Genomic DNA, 24,465 nt, shown 5'->3' with positions numbered 1-24,465 from the left:
TTTACAAACAAGCATAAGCAGTATAATCAACAAAGTATAATTAGGAATAGCATTTGAAGAACATATAAACTTTTTACAAGGAATAAATATGTTATTATTCTATTAATCATATTTTCATTGCTCTTCTCTCCCTGCCCTCCCCCACCCTTTACGCACTACATAATCTAAATAGAATGTCATTGTTTAAACAAAGAAAAGAAGAAAAGGAGAAGAAGAAAAAAAAAAAAGATAAAGAAAAAAAATGTATCAAATTACTGACCTTACTTCTCCTTTTCAGAAAGAGAAACAAGTTGAATCACAGCTTGCCATTAAATCTCCAGATATTTTGACTAGTTATGAAACAAAACATTTCTTTGCACACAGAGAATAACTTTGATTAAATCTTTTTCAAAATATTTGTGGCTTCTTGGAAATGCAGGAACTATATTCAAAAAGATTAATAATGAAATAAAATGATGAGAGAAAAAAAACATAGAACAAATCATTTGTTTTTTAGTCTCTTCTTCTTCTGTGAAGTCTTCCACGAAGTTTCAGTTGCCAGTCTCTTTAATGAAGGACTAGCCCATTCCATTTCCTCTATTTTATCCAAAATCTTATTTTTTTTGATAAACAGTAAAGCAGAGTCTAAGTCATCGAAAATTTTAGGACCATCAGGAAGGAAGATTTTAAGCTTGGCAGGAAACAGAAGGTATGTTTTAAACTGTGCTTTTTTAAGCTCCCTTATTAGTGGCAGACAAACTTTTCTTTTAGCTATTACCATGGAAGAATAGTCATTGTCAAAACGCACAGTTGTCTCATTAATCTTAACAGGAGCTTTAGCCCAAGCAGATTTAAGAACCATCTCTTTATCAAAAGATGATAGAAATCTAACTATAACTGATCTAGGATAGTTTTTGTTAGAGTTAGTATTAGCTATAGATCTATGTGCTCTTTCGATACCAAAAGAGAATGCTTCTGGTAAGTCTAAAGTTTTAGGGAGCCATGTTGTTAAAAAAGAAGTAATATTGTTACCTTCAATATTTTCTGGCAGTCCAAAAATCCTAATGTTATTGCACCTAGATCTATTTTCCAGGTCATCCAGCTTTGTTTGTAAATGTGTATTTTGTTTCAGGAGAAACTCAATGTTGATTTCCTCTTCTTGTATTCTATTTTCCATGTCATTCACAGCTTTTTCTATGCCTGTCATCTGGATCTTCTGTTGTTGCAGGTCTATATGTAACAAGTCTATTTGTTTTGTAGTTTTTTCTATGAAGGTGTCTATTTTAGTATCCATTGTATCCATCTTAGCAGTAAGTTGCTGGATTATAATTATCAGAGACTGAAGTTCTTTCTTGATGCTGGAGTCTTGAGAATTTGTCTTACTGGAACTCATTTCAGACTGATAAACTGACAGGAAAATTTCCAAAGTGATTTCTGACAGGAATATTGTTAAGATTTCCTTTCTTTTTTATATATAGTTCAAGAACTATATAAAACAAACATATTTAGAAAGAAAATTACTTCAAAAATTAATTTTTTAAGTAATTAATTCCTGAAAGTGTAATGAAATTGGTGGAGCTGAAGAAATCTGCTGCTATCCTGTGTTCATCCTTGGCCACCTAGTATGAATTTTCTGAAGGGTATGAAATCTGAAACTGAAATGTCTGTCATTATTTTCTAACTTCAGTCTTTAATGATTTGCCACTAATTTGCCAAAAAAACACAATTTTATGAAAAATGGACCAAAAATGTGATGCAAAAATATAAAATAGCCACACAATACAGCTGGGAACCTGTCAAAGAAGGGACACTTTTTAATATTAGTACTGCTAACTTGAGCAGCTGACAAAATAAAATAATCTGCATGCATTTCTGAAATAAAAGTAATCTATAACTGATTATTACAGTTATTTATTAATTGTAAACCTTCCATGTTTTCTTCCAAAATTGTCATTTTGCGGGGGGATTATTAGGGGAAGAGCAACATTTTGAGCCAAAATCGGGGACAGTTGAGAAGTATGGATATGCCTAATTCTATAAATCAATGTATTTGCATGTACCTCTCAACCTGTTAATGCAGGAAATATGGACAAGGCCAAATATATTGGAGGAACATATAAACAGTACTAAAAATTGCTCTTGTATAAACCGAGACAGTTGATAGAATAACAGGTCTTGCTTTAGCATGCATCTTTCTGAAGGTTATAAAGTCTGAAACTCAGTGTCTGTCATTATTTAGTGACTTCATTCCAAAATGATTTGACACTAAACCACAAATTTTATGAGGAACAAACCAAAAATAAGAAGCAAAAATCTATTCATTCTGAAAAAATCTGGACAGTTGAGAGGTATAGTTCAGCCGGGGCTGTCTTTGAGTTTGCTGCCCTTCTCCCCTCACAAAATCATGGTCTAATGGAGCTTCTCCCCTACAGCCATTCCAATGAGCCATTACTTGGCTATTTCACCCCATTTACCATAAACACTAATGTGCATACTGCTTTATGCCTGCGATGATTTGGACTTCATTTGAAAGTTTTATTTTTCATTTTACAGCGGAAACACTAATAGATATCATATCTGCTTAAACAAGGCAATACAGTCTCACAATGAAAACAGACTTAGCATTAAAACTTCTCTGCCTTTGAAAACTCACATTCATCGAAACAGCATTGAAACACACATTCAAAGAAAATACATTTTGCCAGTGGCAGATAAAGATTAACTTTGGGTTTGGGCTGTTTTCAAATCACAGGTCCCTTGCACACGAAACATACAGATGATCTTTTATACACCTTCCTGATTCTATTAAATTATATTCCTTGCACAATACAGTACAGTTTTAGAGGGCGTTTTAAATTTATTGTTTTGAACATTTTTCCAGTAAGCAATGAAACAAAATGCATGCACCAGTAATGACAAAACTGCCCAATTCAGAACATTTCCATCATAAAAGTCTTCTCAAACTTCTACAGTCCACCAGTATCAGTACATATGCACAATCTCTGAAGAAGTAAATGCATCTAAATAATTCCACATTAAAGAGATCTGTAACTAATGAAGAGGTTGTTGCTAGCAAACAACTTTGTATTTCATTGTTTCATCTACAAATAAAGTGTCTGTTGCCCTTGAGTAATAAATTGCCTGTCTTACACTAAAAAAAATTATAAGCTAGCAATATTGCAATAGGGAATGGATGACAAACTGATAACAGGTTCATAGTTACTAGGTATCTTCGCCAAAAAGGAGAGCAGCATCTACCCCCTTTGCAACACAGTACAGTATCAGCAATGCATTTATCTACTATGGGAGTAGAACCCACAGCCTTCTGCATCAAAAGCAGGTATATCACCTGTTGTGCTATTAACAATGCAAGCCGACTTAGCATAAGCAGCACTAAACTTTTGCTCCCCTGCAGCTCTCAGCTCCCAGCTCCTTGTAAAATCTACTCACTCAGCTGTATCTCTGAACTTTGCAGCATACAGAAATCTGGAAAAAGCCAAAGTTTATTAGCAGTGGGGGCAAAAGCCTAAAAACCAGGAACACATTTAAACATTGCTTGTATAATGTTGGAAAGTTGCTAGAATAAAATGTTGTGTTACCACCATACATTTTACTGCCAAGCCTTAAACCCAGGACCCTGTGCAAAACAGTCAGAGCAACATACCACTATGCCAAATCAGCTATTTTGTGAAGGAGGAAGACAGAAACTTAAATGGTTACCGTTTAGTGAATTCAGTTCTCACCATAGCACAGCTGTCAACCTCTTAACACAAAACACCTGAACAAAGCCAGTAATGGGTGAATACAGCCCCCAAACATTCAGTGAATTCAGTTCTCACCATAGCTCTCAACCTCTTAGCAAAAACACCCAGACAAAGCCAGTAGTGGGGGAATACAGACCCAAACATATTCAGTGACTTCAGTTCTTACCATAGCTCTCAACCTTAGCACAAAAAACCTGGACAAAGCCAATAATGGGGGAATACAGTCCCAAAAATAGGGGCAAATTTCAAATATCTATATTATACACTTAGAAAATTGCTAAAATAAAAGCTTTTGTGTTAGCATGTACTTTCTGAAGAATATGAAGTCTGATATTCAAATGCTTGTCATTTTATTAACATGTGTTAACCAGGAAAGCCTGACTTGGAACAAAAGCTAGTTTTTAGCAGAGGCCCAGGGGAGAAACACTCCAGACAGACGCATGTCTTTGTAAGATGGGAAGGCACTAGAGGAAACCCACACAAACACAGGGAGGGCATGCAGATTCCACACAGAAGGTAAGGCACCCCAGCCACGAATCAAACCAGAGAACCTGTAGCTGTTAGGCAACAATGCTACCACTGCACCAATGCACTACTGACTTTGCAAGGATACAACAATACAGAAACCACAGATTGTTTGAGAACAGAACAAGTATGAGGGAAATCTCTGCATTTTTTTTTTACAAATGGTGGTGGGTAGGGAATTCGGGCTCTTGCCACCTGGCCCAAGATACAGGGTTCAAGCATATTCTCTACCCACCACCATATAGCACTTGGGGCATTACACACACACACACAAACACACACACACACACACACACACACACACACACACACACACACACTTCTAATGTACACATACCAGCAGCATCTGAGTATTGGCTGTCCCCCTCCGTTCACAAACTGCACCAGCTTCTAAAAATAAAATACAAATCCACATCCAGGCAAAGAGTGAACTGCAACAATCCACAGCTGTTTGCACACTCAGAGAGTAATCCACAGCAGCAGCTGAGTATCGGCTGTCTCTGTTTGTGCCGGAATGCTCACTTCTGCTTTCCTGTGTTCTGTTTGAATGTACCAAGACTGCTGACCTTGCAGTCCGATCCCCTTCCAGTCTTCTGGAGCATCAGCAGTCTGCTGCCTTCTTCCTGAATCCAGACTGGGTAAGGCAGCAGTCTGGATTCACTTTCCATGTGCAGGTTAGGAGGATTAGGACTGTACCATTGTGGTTCACAGCTGGGGGGCTGCAGTCCTGCAGTCCCATAGCATGAGCTGCCATTGGTCATACCTTGTCTGCCTTTTGAACTAACTTGTTTTTTTTTTCTTGATGATGGATAAATAAACCATCTCTGACAAGTCCCCTAGTTCTTTGCCAAAAAAAAATTTGAAAGTTTCTTTTTTAAGTAGGCATGATCCAGTATAATTGCCATGAGCATTTAATTTCCTGGCTTGAAATCTATACTTGCATCAAATCTTTCAGACTTGGCATCATTATCTGCACTCTGAATGACACTCAGTGAAATGGTTTCATAAAGATTTTGTGTAGACATCTGTGGTTTGAGTTTAATATGTTTTTCTTTCCACCTTAAACAGATTTGTAAATTTTTTGCAGCCTTACATTGTCACCAACAATGACTTCTAAATCTGGGTAGAGCATGTAGGTGCAACTCTCAGTGCTCATAAAGCACATGGTGCCACCAGGCTTTCTTACAGCAGTGCTGCTCATAGTCCTAAATGGCTGGCATCCACTAGAATTGTGATCAGTTTCTTTATATCTTAACACTTTAGAGTAGGTGCTACCATGTTCAGCTTCTACAACACAGCAAGATTTCCTTGGTTATTCATGCTGCTATCACCACTCAGTGTTTATCACAAGTAATTTTCTCAATAGCTATGACACTTGGGATAGATGCAGAATGTTTGCTATGTATTGTACCATTCCAAGAGATTTCTGCTGGGCATAGTTTCTTCTGTTATATTAATACTGTCCCAATCTTCTTCAGGTCTGGTTTAATACCTTTTTATGTTAGCACATGACCAAATATTTGACTGTATTTCACAAATGACACTGACTTTTGTAATGATCTGAGTTGCTGTAACAGTTTCTTTCATCTTTGGTGATGTTCTGGCTTTGACTTACCCTGCTCAAGTATGTCAGCTATAATATTGAGAAAACCAGTGAATATATCTGTGTAATAGCTCTTTGGAAGCTGTTAGGTGCTTTTCAGATCCTGAATGGCATTCTTAGGAACTGGTATAGTCTAAGATGTGTTAAGGATGCTTAGCTTGGGACTGTTTATGTGGAGCTTCAGTTGTCAGAACTGTGGTTTACACCTAACACTGAGAAGACGTTCATGCTTGGCACCATTGCATACTTCTTCCACTGTTTTGAGAAAGTAGTGCTCATTTATTAGCTAGTTTATGTCACTTGAGTCAATGCATATTCATATTTTGATCAGCTTTATCACAGCAGCCATACTGTTCATTGAATGGGTTGGTTTTATCGGCCTTGTAATCATTCCCACTTTCTTCATTCTTATAAGTTCTTGTGCAGTTCTTTGCCTTACAGACTCTCACTTGAGCAAGACTAACAAGTGCAATTTCTGGGTTCATCTCAATGTTCTAGTGACCTGGGCTACATGTGAAAGCAGTAAATAAATCTACATGTTTGCTGAAAATATTTTTGCAGAGGTCTGTAGGCGTCTGTCTCTTGCTGCCTGTCCTGCTTAATTTCTCACTTGCATGACTATGCATCTCAATGTCCATGTTATTTTTGTGGTTGCTTGATCTATGATTTTGTATTCAGACATCCCTGCAAATGGGTGAGCTTACTATTTGGCACATATGCACATATGCAAAGCACTGTCTGTGGATTTGCAATTATGCTTCACAGTGTAGAGGAGTTGTATCATGCTTAGCAGTTCACATGCAGCTTATCCTAGTGTATTTGCTTGCTAGCTGCAGTCCAACAGTTTGAAGCAATAGTATGTGCTTTAGGCTGCTAATTGTTTGTGTTTGGAATAGGTCACCATTGTAAATAATGGCCAATTAAACTTTCTCTGTATTCCCAGCGTTTTATCGGAACTTTCATCTATAATGTTATACTTGGCTCCTATTTCCAGCCTAAACTCATTATTTTCACTGTTAGTGTAAAGCTCTTCTGTCCCTCCGTTCCATATCTCACAGCAGTATTACACTCCCCTGCTCTCTGGGGCTAATGTCTTTTCTGAACTGTAATCAATTCCAACAAGCAGCTCATGTTTTCTCTGTGAACTTGTACTGCTTTTTGGCTAGTTTGTAGACTCATTCTTGGCAATTATCTGCAACATGTTTCATTTGGCTCTTATATTTGATCATTTGCTGTACAAACTTTGCCAATTTCTAAGACTTGTTCATATAATTACTTGAAGGTGTCTGCTTGGCAGCAGCTGTATCCCATACAACAATTTCTGTTGACCAATTTCCATCTTGCCTGTGCTATTCTCAGCTATGCTATCTCTACATGGATTTTTAATATACTTTCTTATATTTGCATCCTTTTACGATTGATGTTCACCATTATGATCACAGCTGTCCTTTTGCTTTGTTTTTAAATTCACATTTTTTTGTTTTCATTTATGCATATCAAGCTTGTCTGGTACATTTTTCATCTGTATGTTATTTCATGTGGTTTAGATATACCTATTGTTTTGTCTAATTTTACATCTTTCTCTTTCAAAAGTTTTTTTTATTCCTTCACACTCTTTGCTATGACACCCACAGTCCTATCTCTCATCAACAAATGATTCATGGAACTTTACAAACATGGAGTTCTTAGCTGTGTTTGCCATTGGTTTATTTTGGGTCCTGTTTTTTTCTAAAGAATGAATAGTGCACACATGGAATATTGTTTTCTAGGCTCAAATCTTTGTGGCACGGTTTCCAATTCTCAACCAAGTTATGACACTTCTCTGGAGTTGCTTGAGAAGTATAAAGGCATTCTTAGATTGATACTTATTATTTTGTAGTATTTTAATATTTTTTTTTCAAATACACAGATCATCATAAATTTGCTTTAGCATTTCTATTAATTTCTGACATGCTATGAAATTTACAACTTTCAGTTTAGTGGTATTTACACTTCAGCATGATGCAATAAATAAGAGTCAGATACAGAGGCGGGGTTTATGTATCTTTATTCTGGGATAACTCTCGGATATGTATATCTATATTTATATGTGTATATATGTATATGCATATGTGTATATATACATATATAGACATATATTTATGTTTATATTTTATATATATAAATATATATATATATATATATATATTTTTTTTTTTATATATATATATATATATATATATATATATATATATATATATATATATACTAAAATCAGTGCCACCTGCAATCTAATTACTCAGGCTTGTACAAGCTCACCGTCTATATGGGACAGGGGATGAGATTAGCAATAGTCAGTCAGTGAGTGTGCCCAAGCTTTCTTTTCAGAAGATCTCAATTTATTGTATGTGCTGCTGTGGTGTGGGGGGGGGGTGGCCTTCATTTTCTCAAACTGTGTAGAGTAGTCTCCAGTGCTTGAACCTTTTGGAGTGTCCTAAAAGAGCTAGTTAAGCTAAATAAAATTAAATATCAGCTCTTAAAAATGTTATTAAAGTAATGGTTTAGTCTAGGATAGAAAAAAAAACTCAAAAGACTCAGTGTTTTTGTAGTCCAGTTCTTTATTGTATGCAGATGAGTGCTGCTGTACACTATAGTGGATTTTACAAATCAGTGTTTTTTTATGCAGAAGAAAAGTGGGTGGCAACCTGCCTGGAGCCTTCCCTCTGGGAGTGGTTGTGACCAGGTTGCGTGTAGCAGTATTAAAATCACAAGGTTACTGGGGCTTAACCTTATCAGCTTTAATATTTATTCTTCAATGTACTTGGTTATTTTTCAGAGTACTTGGCAATTTTATGTTTACCTAGCTTTACTATAGTCTCATATTGTAAATGTTTAACTAGCTGATTCCCACGGAGATGTTACCATAATTTTTTTCCCTTAATCCCTGATAGTATGTGCACTTATCACCCCAGTAACCTTCTGATTTTAGTGTTGTACTTGATCTATATATATTCAGTAGTAAATAGGCAGATTTGATGAAGATCAACGAAATGACCAGCAGAACAGATATGCACTCCACCACACACGTTTTTTCCTCCTTGAACAACATATCACACAAAATGCATGCAGAACTACTAAAGGGGCAGTAGCTGTCAGTATTAGCACTTGTTCTTTGAGTTTTGTTTTTATTTTTAAATGTGGGATTTTATAAGTATGTGTTTTTTAATTGTGTGCTTTTACTTTTGTCAGGATTAAGATGGCAAAGAAAAAGGTGTTTCTGTTGTTAAAACTTAGAAAGGATAGATCCAATATATCTACACAACTGAAATAAATGATTGCTGCAACTATAGAACATGGTGGAGACCCACCCTGTGACTAATCCTAGAGGTAGGTCACACCCCACCCAGTCACAGCTACTCCGAAAGGAAAGGCTTCAGACAGGTTACCACCTATTTTTCTAATGTATAAAAACCCACAGACTTCTTACATCCAATGTAGTGCACAGTAGCACTTATCTGCCTACAGTTAAGGACTGGACTACAAGACCAGTGAGTCTGCAAGTTTTTTTTTTTTTTATCTATCCTAGACTAAACTGTTATTTTAATTATGTTTTTAAGAAATGACATTAAATTTTATTCAGATTAATTTTATATATATATATATATATATATATATATATATATATATATATATATATATATATAGGTCTAGAACTATTCACTGAAAGCACATTTCACTGAAAGTCAAATGACTGTGCACAAATCACTGAAAGCTCAATTCACTAAAAACTTAATTCACTGAAACACATTTCACTGAAAGTTATGTATGGCCTTTTCCCCACTGTTGTGCGACCCTGGAGTTAGTATATATAGTAAGGTGGGGTGTGGGAGGCAACGCCCTACACATATTTTGGATATATATTAAGTTCAGAAAAGTGTAATTTATTGGAATTGCAAGTATCCATGTATATAGTTCAAAATATTTAAAATAGGTGGGGGAGGCTAAGCCAACCACATCACCCAATGTTGGGGGCGGTGCCCCCCCACACCCCCCCTTACTATATATACTAACTCCAGGGTTACACAACAGTGGGGAAAAGGCCATATATAACTTTCAGTGAAATGTGTTTCAATGAATTGTGTTTTCAGTGAATTGAGCTTTCAGTGAATTGTGCACAAATGTGTTTCAGTGAAATGTGCTTTCAGTGAATAGTCCTAGACCCATATATATATATATATATATATATATATATATATATATATATATATATATATATATATATATATATATATATATATATATATATATATATATATATATATATATATATATATATATATATATATATATATATATATATATATATATATATGTATATATATATATATATATATATATATATATAAATATATATATATATATATATACATATATACACACATACAAACACACACATATATATATATATATATATATATATATATATATATAAATAGATATACTCATATATGTAAATATATATAATAGATACAGATATATGTGTGTGTGTATATACACACATCTATATGCATTTATGTATATATACGGATTCACTTTATAATCTTAAAATACTGAAATCTCGAATTTCAGTATCTCGAGACTATAAAGCCGAACATTCACAATATCGAAACGCCAAACACTCGAAATTCAAAATCGTGACTTTTAAATACACCCTCCACCACACAAACACATGTACATACACCTTCCTACCTACACTACAACATACCAACAAAACACACACAAACATAACAACACAAATACACGCACATACCCTACATATAAGCACCCCCCCACACCCCCGCTACTTATGTATACTAACTCTGAGGTTGCACTAACAAGAATAATACATTAAACACACCACTACACACTCTACATTCCCCTTGCACAAACACACATCACATACATACAAACACCAACACTCTCAACACTACACACTCATACTCATAACCTACACCAAAAACTTCCCAACACACTCACATACACTCAAATACCGACCCAAAACCTTTAAAAAAACAACACTTACCTGAATCTCCAGATATATCCACACAACTGCAGGTAACCTATACCCACAGCACACCGCACCTTACAAACACAGCAAATCCCATGTAGCACTCAACCACAACCTCGGATTCGACATTTCAAATTCGGTCAAGTGCAGTTTTGCTCAACTGTACTTTCTGCACTTTCTTCTTGAGATACTGAAATTCGAGATTTCAGTATTTCAAAAGTGCTTCCATACATATAAACATGTGTGTGTGTGTGTGTGTGTGTGTGTGTGTGTGTGTATGTATGTGTGTGTGTATATATATATATATATATATATATATATATATATATATATATAGGGGGTCTATATTAGAACACTAAACGTTCAAAATTTCGAGTGTTCTAATATCCATCCATTTTCAGCGAACGCTGAAAATATCGAAGAAACAGAAAACCAAATTTTTTCCTAATGAATGAATTCGGTTGTCCATTTCTGTTGCTTCGGTATTTTCAGCGCTGCAGTGGAAAGTTAGGGGTCGGGTTCAGGTAAGTGTGCGATTGTGTGGACATGAGGGTTAGGGCGGGTTATGTGAGTTAGGGTTAGGGCGCGGGTCAGTTAAGTGTGCGATTGTGTGGATGTGAGGATTAGGGCAGGGTAGGTGAGTGAGGGTTAGGGCGCAGGTGAGGTGACTGTGCGATACTGACGGACCTTAGGGTTAGGGTTTGGGTTAAGGTAAGTAGATAGTTAGTGGTGTATGTATAGTTTAGAGTAGGGTTAGGTGTAAGAGTTTAGGTGTTTGTGTGTGGATTGCTGTTTGTTTGGTGTGCTTGTGTTGTATGTATGTGTTTTGGAACAGTGAATTATTTCCCTAGGAAAAAATTCATTGTTTTGAATGTTCAGTGTTTTAAATTTTCGATTCATAGGGTTTGATATTAGAACACTTGAAATTTTGAATGTTCAGTGTTCTAATATAAACCATATATATATATATATATATATATATATATATATATATATATATATTTATACATAGATATATATATATATATATGTGTGTGTGTATATATATATATATATATATATATATATATATATATATATATATATATATATATATATATATATATATATATATATATATATATATATATATGTATATATATATATATATATATCTAGACAGATATACACATACATATACATATGTTCATATACATATTGTGTAGTGCCCCTTTCTACTGCTGTGATATACCTGAACAAGTATGGGTTGTGCTGGAAGAGGACACAAGTCTCCTTTGAGTAGAGGATGCCACATTCCCTTCTTATTAAAGAAAGAGCCACAGAGAGAAAGAGAGAGAGAGAGAAGCAGAGGGATGTCACACAAGTTGGGGGGCCTCTGTGTGTGTGTGTGTGTGTGTGTGTGTGTGTGTGTGTGTGTGTGTGTGTGTGTGTGTGTGTGTGTGTGTATGTATATATGTATATATATATATATATATATATATATATATATATATATATATATATATATATATATATATATATACATATATATAGCGAGAGAGAGAGACTCAGAAGAGGAGATGTTGAACTCTCTGATGGAGAGAGGAAAAGCAGAGCCATGTCATGGTTAAATGGTGCCCAAGGTAAAGTAATTAACTAGGTCCCCCTAGCTATAGCAATATTCCATTGTATGTCTATCTCTTCCCATAAGACTGTTCAAACCTTTTCTTTACCTTTACAATAATTGTACTTATTTGGATTTAATTTAAAACTTTTATTTCAAATTTTACAGCAGAAACACTGACAGCCATTGCTATATAAAAAAAACACCCTCACATTCAAAGCAGACTTAGTATAAACAAAGTAAATTTCTCGTCCCTTGACACACATTTATTGGAAATGTGTGAAGCAATCCATTAAACTAGAGACATGCTGAGATTATTAGTCAAACAACATATAGTGGAACCTATTTAGTGGCTATGTGTACAATGCAGGAATTAAAAATATAAAAGTGTAATGTATTTGATAACAGCCTTTGACAGCCCACTGGGTGCAAGTGTCCCTCTTCAGGAACAGCCCAGGACTTCTGCCGGGAGAAGTTACTTGAGTCACACAAGAAAGAAAAGAAAGGCTAAATGAATCAAAGCCTTCATTTCAGGAATATGCTCATTAATAGTTTTTAGCCCTTTTCTAGTACACTAAGTGCCAGACATTCTGTTGTAGCCCAAACACAGTACACAATACACCCGTGTACCTGCATAAAAACAAGCTAAATTAAAAATGTATTCATGTTCATAGCTTTATGGCTGTTTACTAGGCTAATGACCACAAGGGCCTTTTTAAGCCTAGCCATACATCCCAAATCTCTGACAAGTTCTGATACTCTTGATAAGTGTAAGCATGGGCCTTGGAGGTGAACCATTTACAGATAACCGGTGTCCATTAGAGACATAGGTACTAAACCAGGGATTAACTCTGCTTCACATGGATGGGGAGCCTGTTCCATAGATGGAGTAGTCTCTGGGATACATGCCTATCTCTCCAGGAGGTCCTATTTATATCACAGGTAAGGTTTAAGTCTTTAGAATGGGTAAATCTGGTGCCGTTTGTTTTCTGGATATGCAGGAGGTCCATTAGAGCAGGGTCTAACAATGCCCTGTATGCCAGGCATAGATCTCCCCTCAAAAGCCTAGAGGAGACAGAATACAGGGATAGGGCCTTGAGGTGGTGTGTAGTGAGGAACCTCTGTGGACGTTCCAGTTGTTGGATATGCCTGGTTAGGTACATACCAAAGGGGGCATTGTACTCAATGACAGGTGTGATGAATGCCAAATACAGTGGAACAATGACTTCCTTGGATTTAGATGCCATACCATTGTTTATAAGTTGTGCAACATATAATGATTTCCTCACCACTGTAGACACATGATGATCAAAGGCTAGATTACTATCTATGTGTGTCCCTAAGTCCCTGACAACTGGGTCAACTCTAAGGGGTGTGTTAGCAATATGATAGTTACCCAGGATGGATGACTTACCAAAGGAAACTATTATGCATTCCTTGGCATTTAGTTTTAGTCCATTGCTCTGACACCAGTTGTTTGCCTGTGTCAGCCGCTCCTGGAGAACATTTGAGTCAGTGTGAGATTCAATGACAGCTTCTAATTTGCAATCATCTGCAAATTTAGTCAGGCAGAGACCACTGACTTTTGAGAAATAAATGCCAAAACGGAGTAATCCAAGGACTGATCCCTGAGGGACTCCATCTGTGAATGGCCTCTTTGTAGAGGTGGACTCCCCAATTCTAACTTCCTGGGTCCTGCCTGTGAGCCATACGAGTTTGTGCCTAATCTCTTGAGTTTGTAAACAATGCCTGAGTGGAGTATTGTGTCAAATTCCTTGGCCAGGTCAAGGTAGCCAGTGTGAACGATTTTGCCGTCATCCATTGCTTTGGTGACATTCTCAAAGAAGTCCACCAGGGTGAGTAGGCATGATCTGCCCTTGACAAAACCAAACTGGGTTGGGTCCAGTGTATGGAGGTTTACTATATCTCTAGTGATCATCTCCATGATAATTCTTTCCATGGCTTTACATATAAGACTAGTGAGACTTATGGGTCTGTAGTTTCCAGGGTCTGTAGATGGCCCACCTTTGTGCAGAGGAATGACTGTTGCCTTTCTCCATTCATGAGGCATGAAGCCTGTTTGGAAGCAACAGTTAAATAGTAATTCCAGAGGCCCTGACAGGTCATGCTTCATGCTATTTAGAAGGCATCCTAGGATATTGTCTGGGCCCATTGATGCAGTGCACTTGGTCTTAGAGCGAGCGTTAAGGACCTGTTCCCTAGTGATAGTGGGGGGAGTTATATTTGATGATATTTCCTCAGGGAATGTCTAGGAAGAGAGAGGTGTAAAGTTGGAGCTGAATTTATCTGCCAGGTGGTTTGTTATATCTTCTGTCTCAGTATAGGTGGCTGCATTTACAATGAGCTCTGCACACAATCATGTATTGCCTTTGAAGTTGCGGACATAGCTAAATAATGGTCTGTGGTTGTCCTTGGCCTGGGAGGGCAAACATACATCAAATTTGTGTTTGGTATACTTTATTTGTCCACTGAGTTGTTTGTTAAGTTTGCTGAGAGTGTTTTTATCCTGCTGGGTGCTGCACCCCCTAATTTTTGCCATGGTTTTCTTCCTCCTGTTATACAGCTGATTGATTTTGTGATTCCACTAGGGTGGCTTGTTTTTTTAGATAGTTCTGTACTTCTTCCTGGTGGGTACAGCTGCCTCTATGCAGGTGTTAACATGCTTGTACAGGGTTTCTGTGAACAGTTCTGCATAGGCAGAAGTGTTCTCAGGGTTTATGGGGGCTTGACATTTTTCCAGGTTCTCACTTAATAGCAGGAGATTGGCCTTAGAATAGTTGCTGAATAATCCAGGTTTAGCTGGGGAACCAGGTTATATTTTTACTTCAAAAGAGACCATTTTGTGATCTGACCTTATCAGGGAAGGCATTACATGGGGTGTGCATGACTCTCCCATACTAATGAGGACCAGATCCAGTATAGTTGCACCCCTGGTTAGTGTATTGATTATCTGGTCCAGGGAGTTTGTGTTTACAAAATCCAGGAATCTCTGCGCATGTACATTTGGTGTCATATAGGATTCCCAGTTAATAGTACTGGGTTGGATGGTTAGTGTTTCTAAAATGTTTAAATACACGGTATGGGTTTCCTGAGTCATAGAAGGGGACCTATAGCTTGCAAGGAAGTGGTATTGGATTTTACCTATGGTGATTTGAACATGGAGCAGCTCAAGTGAATTGTCCTATCAGCTTTGAAGTACATTTATTTTTGATGTAAACAGAGACACCTCCACCTTTAGTCCCTGCCTGTGAAGTAGCTGGCCTAAATGTGTGGAAGGCATTATAACCTTGCACTGTTGGTTTGCTCTCCATGGCTTTAAACCATGTCTCTTTGTCCGCACTGACTTCAGCATTCTCTAGGGTAAAGAAAACTTCTAGGGAGTTTAGTTTTTTGTTTAGACTCCTAGCATTGAGCAGTAATACCTTTAGATTTTTTTGGTTTTGATTTGCTATGTCAGAAGTACTTTCAGTTTGACATTGCCTAAAAAAGGCACTATGGGGGAAGACAATGTTTTATCTGATATTCAAAAGCCTAGAGGGGAGAGATACAGACCATCCCTGGCAAAGCAGCGTGGTCTGTTGACCATCTCCTTTCATGCTAACAAATATTGCACCCCCTTAGAATGACACCAGAAACTAGGCCATTTGTTAAAGTCAATCATCGTTTGTTCATATTGTGGCATCATCCTTAGAGGAGGTAAAATGCTGCTCAGTACTAGGCTCATACCAGCCAGAGACACATATTCCGAGAGCTCCATGATGTCTTTCTTCATATAGTCTAGAGAGGTACGTCTCACATCATTTACTCCCACATGAACTATGACTGAGTCATATTGGTAATTGTGGTCCAATGACCTGAGTGCAATTGTAATGTGGCAGATTCTAGCCCCTAATAAGCAAATGACAGTAACTTTCTCCTTACTCAGCCTGGCTAGAATGTTGGATTGTGTGGTGACTTGTCTTATGGGCTTGGAGTTAGAGGCTCCATGAGATGTAGCTCTATGTTCTGATGTGTGTGTTGTTGAAAAAGTGCATTTGAGGATGCTGTGGATATTTGTTATACATACTTCATCTAGGAGGTCCTTGTGGTTTAGGAAGGTAACAAGTAAGTGCCTCAGCATATGTGGATCTATATGTCTGCTTAGTTGTGCGTGATGGGTGCAGCAGTGTACTACTGACAACCTTATTGACATTAGGAGTACTTTTATATGAGACCTGTGAGAGCTAATGTTTAAAACATTAACATTAAACTTGTAGACTTTATGCTGCCCTGTTTATCCACAGCCAGATAAACATACTGTCAACAGTCAACAGAACAAGTAAACCAAGGACCATGGCCAAAGAATATAAGTCATATGATGATCCATCAGTTTACTACAATCAATTCCTTCCTTCCTTTACACCATAGCAACTATGAAATACAAGAAGCAGCCATTTACACACATATACATATAACACAAACACAGATGTGACTGTCAATTTCATCCCTTTGTATAACTATGTACATATCAGATGTTTAATTGTGATCAAATGAACCAAGAAATACATAAGTAATGACTTAGAAGTGAATTTTAGCTTGATGCTGTGAGAACCATACAGTGTACCTCAATACACCCGCCATGCCCTGATAGTGTCTTAATTTAAAAATCAGAGACAGCAAGCAAAATCAGGAAAACAGTTTAAAAATTGGTCTTATTTACTTAGAAAGCTGCTAAAATAGCAGGTTTGTGTTAGTAAGCATTTTCTGAAAAGCATAAAGTCTAAACCTTACATGCCTGTCATTATTTAGTGACTAGAATTCTCAACAGTCTTGCAGAAAGACACACATTTTATGAGGGACATGCTATAAATGATAGGAAAAGAATAAGGGATATTTGAAAACAATAAGCTCTTCATATGAGCGTACAGACACACACACACAAAACATGTACACACATTCACATCCATCAATTACAGCCACTTGCATGACTGTACACCTCATATATCTGCTTGAGATCAATCAAATGAATAATTTCATAAATAGTGGCTCAAAATACTTATCTCATCTTGCTTCTGTCAAAACCCTACAGTGAAACCCACTGCAAATCTCTCATGCCCTCTCAGCTTCTTAACTCAAGAATCAGGAATAAAGACACAAAATCAGGAACAGATTTTAAATACTCCTTTTATATACTTATATAGTCTCTAGAATAACAAGCTTTGCATTAGTAAGCATTTTCATGAAATCATAGACATGAAAAGAAAATATTAATTATTTTCTGGGCAGTGAATGAAAGACCACCAGTACACAATGCTGGAATCATTTCTCCTGGACAATCAAGAACCTGTGTATAGATGGTATTGAGTTTTCCCTTAATACCTTTTTCCATTCAGCTAGAAAACCTGCAGCTTGACAGGAAGTACTGGATTTGTGTCTCAAATGATATTTAATATTTTTCTTCACTTCTGTGATATTAGCAATGCCTGAACAGAGGGCTATTCTGTGTGTGTGTATATGTATATATATATATATATATATATATATCTATATATATATATATATATATATATATATATATATATATATATATATATATGTGTGTGTGTGTGTGTGTGTGTGTGTGTGTGTGTGTGCGCGTTTGTGCATGTGTTTATATATTATCAAAGCTCTATGTCTAACATATACTTAACTTTTCTGCTTCCTAGTGAAATGTATTGTACAAATTGTGTTAACAAAACCACTTTTTCTTACAGATCAGCATCTTCATGACTCATTTATCAAATTATGGCAATGATCGTCTTGGGCTTCACACCTTTGTCAACCTTGTCAACTTTGTGGGCAGCCGAACCAACCTGAAGCTGCAGTCGCTACCCCCAGTGCAGTTGGCACGCAAGTATTTTGAGCTCTTCCCTGAGCAGATGGATCCCCTTTGGCAGGTAGGAACAAATTGTACACCATTTTGCTACTCATCATTAGGGATATGCATATGCCATAAAAACAAATGGTGGCAAGTAACACTATACCATATGACTAAGATATGTTTATAAATGATCTCATTGTACAGGGGTTTTGCTAGTCATGCATGTATGTTTGTAAGAGTGTGTGCATGTATGTGGCAGTCCCACTGAGACTGGCAATGAATATGCTCTTTATTGTGGTCTTTCTCATCTATAGAAACTTTTTAGGTGGCAAACACAGTTGATACGCAAATGCATAAAGTACATTTGCACAGTTTACACATTTACTCATGAAAGGCACAGTTCAAGACCATTTATGCTAATGTGCAATGGCCACAAATGAGCTTAAGCAAATAAGCAAATAATGAGATGCTAGGGAAAATTATATAAATTCTTGTATGTTAATAAGTCCTTCTCCCATCTTTCTGCAATTCATAATCATAATCGGCTGTGTTTCCACACTGTCCACAGATTCATTATAAAACATAGAATCACACTTCGTCTATCTACTCTGCAATCCACAATGATACTTTCCCTTGTTGCTACCATTGATATTTCGTGGTGCCAGTTACTTATCTTACCCAAGTCAAAACCATTGTCTTAGTGAGCATTGTCCCCACGGCAGTACTTGGGTGATGAGTGGCCTTCCTTCCCCCATAGATACTAAGGTAGCTACAGCTTTCACTATACTTGCCATGGAGACCATCCAGACACAGACAGCAGACACACTTAGTATTTCACAGGCGTCTGCCTCAAGGATACTTCGGCAGTTCCTGGATGTACTTTTCAACATGTGTGGATCCATACCTCTATTTCCTAGTGTCTTCTCAAGACTGAGCCAGGACTAAGCATGCCTTTTATGGGGTGGCACATTTCCCTGAGATGCTTGGTGTGAAAGACTGCTCCCATATTGCAATTATGGCCCCATCTGGTCCATGGGTGAGTGGCACCATAGTAGGAAGGGTTACCATTCCATCACCTGTTAGGTAGCGTGTGATGTGTGGGCTACATCACCAACGTCTCTGTCCAGCATCCTAGCAGTGCCCACAATTCCCGTATCTTGCAGACTTGTTCACTCTGCTTCTTCTTCCTGCATGGTAGAATGTCCTGTGTTCATTTTGTTTAGAAAAATATATTTTTTTGTCATTTAAGTAGTTATCCATGGTTAAATATATTTCTTCATTTATTTGTTTTGTTGCCTCCCCTCCCACTTCTCTTTCTGTCCCTCTCTATTTTCCTTTCTCCCCACATGATGCTGGATATCTACTGGAGCCATTGCTCATGACACCAGTGAGAAATCCCAGAGGAACTGAGGAAGATAAGTTTAATACAGCCCTGTTACAGACCTGTATCATTATTTAGTGAGTATTTGCACATTGAAAAGCAGATTTAGATGCCTGGATGAGTACTGGGGTGTCCTTCAATATGACAGAACTACTGCATGCTTACCTCATGTTGCACTCTGCACAACATGATCATGCATTGGTCTAGTGGTGAAGTGAACCAAGCTGTCATAACAGCTCCCAGTTCCAGTCCTACTGTTGCTAACAATGACCAGCTGGCAGCAGTAGAAAGGGACCCCATGCATCAGGCTCATGCACTGTATATGGCTAAGGAGGTAAAGAGATGGTGTCTATTTCAAAACTACGGACCATAAAATTCAGCTTAATGTTTCTTTTTTTGCAGAAAACACAATTGCAACTGATGCTTACAGTGATATGTGTGGGTTATGCTGTGTGGGGCATGGTCTACTGTCAATGTTCATTAGATGTTCGCTCTTATCTTTAAATAACTTTTTATTTCAGAATATGAACTCATTTTATTGTTTATAAAAGTCATGCCTTAGTGCTCACTGGCAGCAGTTCAGTGATGTCATAAGGCATCATGTGAGGAATACTTACATTTTTAACTGTTTCGCACATTAAATTTTACTTAAGGACTTTACTCAAGTATACATATTCTGAATCTCATGAAATGGTAAAAAGTGTTATTTCAGTATTTGACTGCTTTAAAACTGCCTTGCATTTTACATGCGTTCAAACCTTGCATGTGAATGGAAAATATATCACATGCTGTTTTTGTTAGGCAATGTTTCCAAAGTTTTTATTATTAGATATTGTAAAGGATTTACTGTTCTCTCTCAAGGTACCACACATCAGATTATTTCATTTTCTCACACACATGTTGTGTCTTCAGAGACATAAATCATTATTTATGCAGTGGTGAGGGTGGAGTGAAAACAGTGCTAATTGACATGGTAGGATACTCACATAATCTTTTTTATTTTTTAAGTTGTGTTTTTCTTAATAGTGTAAAATATTTGTTTTATGTTCTGGGTAATTATTAGCTGTAACATTAATGAATTAAAAGACTTGATAATGCACAGGCTATTAATGGCATAAATCATTGCAATATGAATATTATGACATACAGCTTTCTTTCAAGATATTTCCTTTAATTGTAAGCAGTACCACTACCGAAATGAAATGCTTACAAATATAAAGCATTCTGCAATATTTATTTATTTATTTTTCTTAATAACTCATTGCATTTCAAATTAAATATTGGCATCTCTGTGTAAAAGTCAGATTGTAAGTATCTGTAATGTGCTGCCTGAGTCACAGTAGGTCAATATCAAATGTGCACACTTCTCCTAAAGATATGCTAGGTGAAGGGAGATATGATCTTGAGGAGAGCTATCGTGACCTGGATGGTCTCTTGCCGTGATGTCATAACCTATTTGGTGCAGGTGATCCTACAGATACTGACTTCACAGTGCTGTGGGACCTCCACTGAGAGGTTCTGCTATTTGCAGATAAACACTGACATGGTCTGCATGAATTCTTTTGTCTTTTTTCCTCCCTACTATTTCCACTACCATCTTGAGAAGCACTAGTACTGTGATGTGATATAAAACCATGAGTCCGGATATTACCCCATTTTCTTCCCATTCCAAAACCGATTCCTATTTGAGTCGTGCAAGTTCTCACCAGTGTATAAATGAAGGCAGACATGGCTGCCTGCTATACCACCATACTATGGGCTGATGTTACCACATTGTTATCTCTACTCTCTGCCATTTCCATGTAGGGCTGGACATCCTTATGTACACCCCTGAATATTGACCATTTCTATCTAACTGTCCATGACAGTGCACTCAGCCTTAACAATGTCACAGCACGTTTGTGGCTAAGTAGCCAACTCTTTATGTCTTTCCTAGGGTAGCTGTGATATATGCCTGTATCGTGCACCCCTTTTAAAGATGATACTGAGGACACTCTTAATTCTGAATTTTTTGCCCCCATCTTGAAGGTATTTATGTGTGTTTGGAGATAGTGCAGATGTGCACAATTTTTCTCCCTGTATAATCTGTAGTGTAATATCAGCATGAACTTGACTTTGGGATATACTGTCACTTCCTGTAGAGTTACTAACATGTTGTGGGCAAGGATGTAGCCAGGCATACTCTTTGTACTCAATTGAGTACATTTGTTTCTGAGCATCATATCAACATGGCTTTTTTCATAGGTTCATAGGTTCATAGGTTTATACTAGGCTATCTGCCCCAAGGCATTTATAAGCCTAGCCCAAATTTTTGTGGCTTACGCCACCCCTTATATGAAAAAATACTGTACCCATTAGTTTGTTGTGCCTCTGTCCAGCAGTGACACACAGATGATTCCCGGGGTAAACCTACGATCTCCCATCCACAGGTCAAGATTTCTCTTGAACAGAGCCAGCGAGGTGCTCTGCCTCACATGGACCGGGACTCTATTCCACAGCATAGGGAGTCTCTGAGTGATAAATCTATCCCTCCAGCACGTCCTATTTATATCCGTGCTAAGGTTTAAGTTGCTTGCTCTAGTGGTTTTGGTGGATTTGGATTTTTTGAGGTGGAGCATGTCCATTAATTCCGGGTTGGACATGGCCTTGTATGTCAGGCACATGTCACCTCTGAGCAGACGGTATGCGACTGAATAGAGCTGGAGTTTCTTCAATCTGGCAGCATATGACAGATTTTGGAGTCCCTTTATCCTTTTGGTGAGAAACTTTTGGGGTCTCTCCAATTGCTGCAGATGTCGGGCGAGATACATCCCGAATGGGGCATTGTACTCGATCATTGGTCTGATAAGTGAAAAGTACAGGGGAACAATGACCTCACTAGATCTGGATGTGAATCCCTTCATGATCAGGTGGGCAATGTAGAAGGTCTTTCTAACCACTTTAGCAACGTGAGTGTCAAAAGAAAGGCCACTGTCAACCTGGGTCCCCAGGTCCCTGATAACCTCTTCTGTGCTTAGTGGATTGCCACCTATATGGTAGCTTGGGGTTACCTTGTTTTTCCCGAAGGGTATGACTATACATTTTTGGCGTTTAACTTCAGGCCATGGCTCTGGCACCAGCTATCTGTTTCCGTGAGTCCCTTCTGAAGGATATCCGTGTCCGATGCACTTTCCACTATGGCCCAGTTTGCAGTCGTCTGCAAACTTTGTCAGCCAAAGTCCTCCCATGTTGGCCTGTACTTCTGAGAAGTAGATGCCGAACAAAAGGGGCCAAGGACCGAGCCCTGTGGGACACCACTTGTGACCGGCTTGGAGTCTGACATAGCGCCAGCAACTCTAACCATGTGGGTTCTGTCCTTAAGCCAGTTTGCAACCCATCTTGTGACATATGGGTTTACATTTAAGCTGGTAAGTTTTTCTACAACACCCGAGTGGGGTATTGTGTCGAAAGCCTTTGCAAGGTCAAGGTAGGCTGTATGGACTGCCTTTCCCTCATCAATGGCCTTGGTGACTGTTTCAAGAAGTCGACCAAGTTCAAAAGGCATGATCTTCCCTTGACGGTTAAACTGGGTCGGGTCCAATGTCAGCAAGTCCCCTATATCTTTGTTTATGAGCTCCATTATGATCCTCTCCATAGCTTTGCAGACTAGACTTGTTAAGCTTATGGGGCGGTAATTACCAGGGTCCGTAGAGGCACTGCCTTTGTGGAGTGGGACCACAGTTGCCGTACGCCACTCCTTGGGCACGTATCCTGTGGTAAGGCTGAGATTAAACAGCTGCCTTATGTGCGGGTTTAATTCCTCATTTAGCTCGTGTAGCACACAGCCGGGGACACCATCCGGTCCCATTGATGCTGTGTTTTTAGCTTTAGAGAGAGCAGCTTTCACCTGCGCATTTGAGATGTCTGGGAGGCTACACTCCGCTGGGATAGTTATCTCTCCTTTAGGGGGGGGGGGTGAAGTTTGCACTGAACCTGTCTGCCAGTATGTTGGCAACGTCTGTGGGTTCAGTGATTTTTGTATCATTTTGGACTAATTCTGAGCATATCTGGGAGTTTCCACCCAGGTTCCTAACATAGCTGAAAAAGGCCTTATGATTGTCCTTTGAATCCATGGCAATTTTTCTCTCAAAATTGGCCTTAGTTGATTTTATGAGTGCTCGTACTTTTTTTACTAATAATGATCAGGGGTGACTTCCCTTTTATGGATTTTGTTCTATCATGTAATAGCTTTCTCCTCTTATTGTAAAGTTTGTTAATGGCTGGGGTCCACCAGACTGGACGTTTGCCCTTTGTGGAAAGAGTCTTGGTTTTATTTGGGATTGCCTGATCCATGCAGTCCTGGAGGTGTTCATAGAAAGCATTTGTAAGGGCTTCCGCAGCTTGGGTTGTGGTTTCCACTGTCTCAGGGGCCTTGAAGGATACCACACCAGTCTTGAGTAGTGTGAAGTTTGCTTTAGAGAAGTTCTTCACTGTGGTCTTTTTTGTTTGGGGTGGGGGCGGGATGTGGATTTCCAGTGAGATTAGTTTATGATCAGATCTCACCAATGAGGGATATACTTCCGGTGTGGAGCATTTTGTCCCCATGTTTGTGATAATGAGATCTAGTATATTTTCTCCTCTCGTGGGAACAGTGACTAGCTGTTCCATGGCATTTGAATTTATGAACTCCAGGAACTGTTGGGCTAGAAAGTTAGGGCTTGAGTAATGTTCCTACTCTATATTCG

At 38.0% G+C, this 24,465-nt stretch overlaps 1 protein-coding gene across 1 annotated transcript in view; it reads left to right on the top strand.

The window, feature by feature from the left end:
- The window catches only part of LOC122793530 (bifunctional heparan sulfate N-deacetylase/N-sulfotransferase 3-like), a 1,344,847-nt gene that overhangs the window by 1,006,773 nt on the left and 313,609 nt on the right, over nucleotides 1–24,465 (top strand). The window contains exon 11 of the mRNA XM_044061660.1: nucleotides 18,254–18,436. Coding sequence (XP_043917595.1) covers nucleotides 18,254–18,436 — 183 coding nt within the window. The remainder of the gene's footprint in view (nucleotides 1–18,253; nucleotides 18,437–24,465) is intronic.

The sequence above is a fragment of the Protopterus annectens genome, chromosome 2.part0 (genome assembly GCF_019279795.1).
Source record: "Protopterus annectens isolate FY-2018-M chromosome 2.part0, PAN1.0, whole genome shotgun sequence".
Lineage (NCBI taxonomy): Eukaryota > Metazoa > Chordata > Ceratodontiformes > Protopteridae > Protopterus > Protopterus annectens.
The sequence above is the reverse complement of the archived record's forward strand: the minus strand, read 5'-3'. Positions and strand labels throughout refer to the sequence as shown.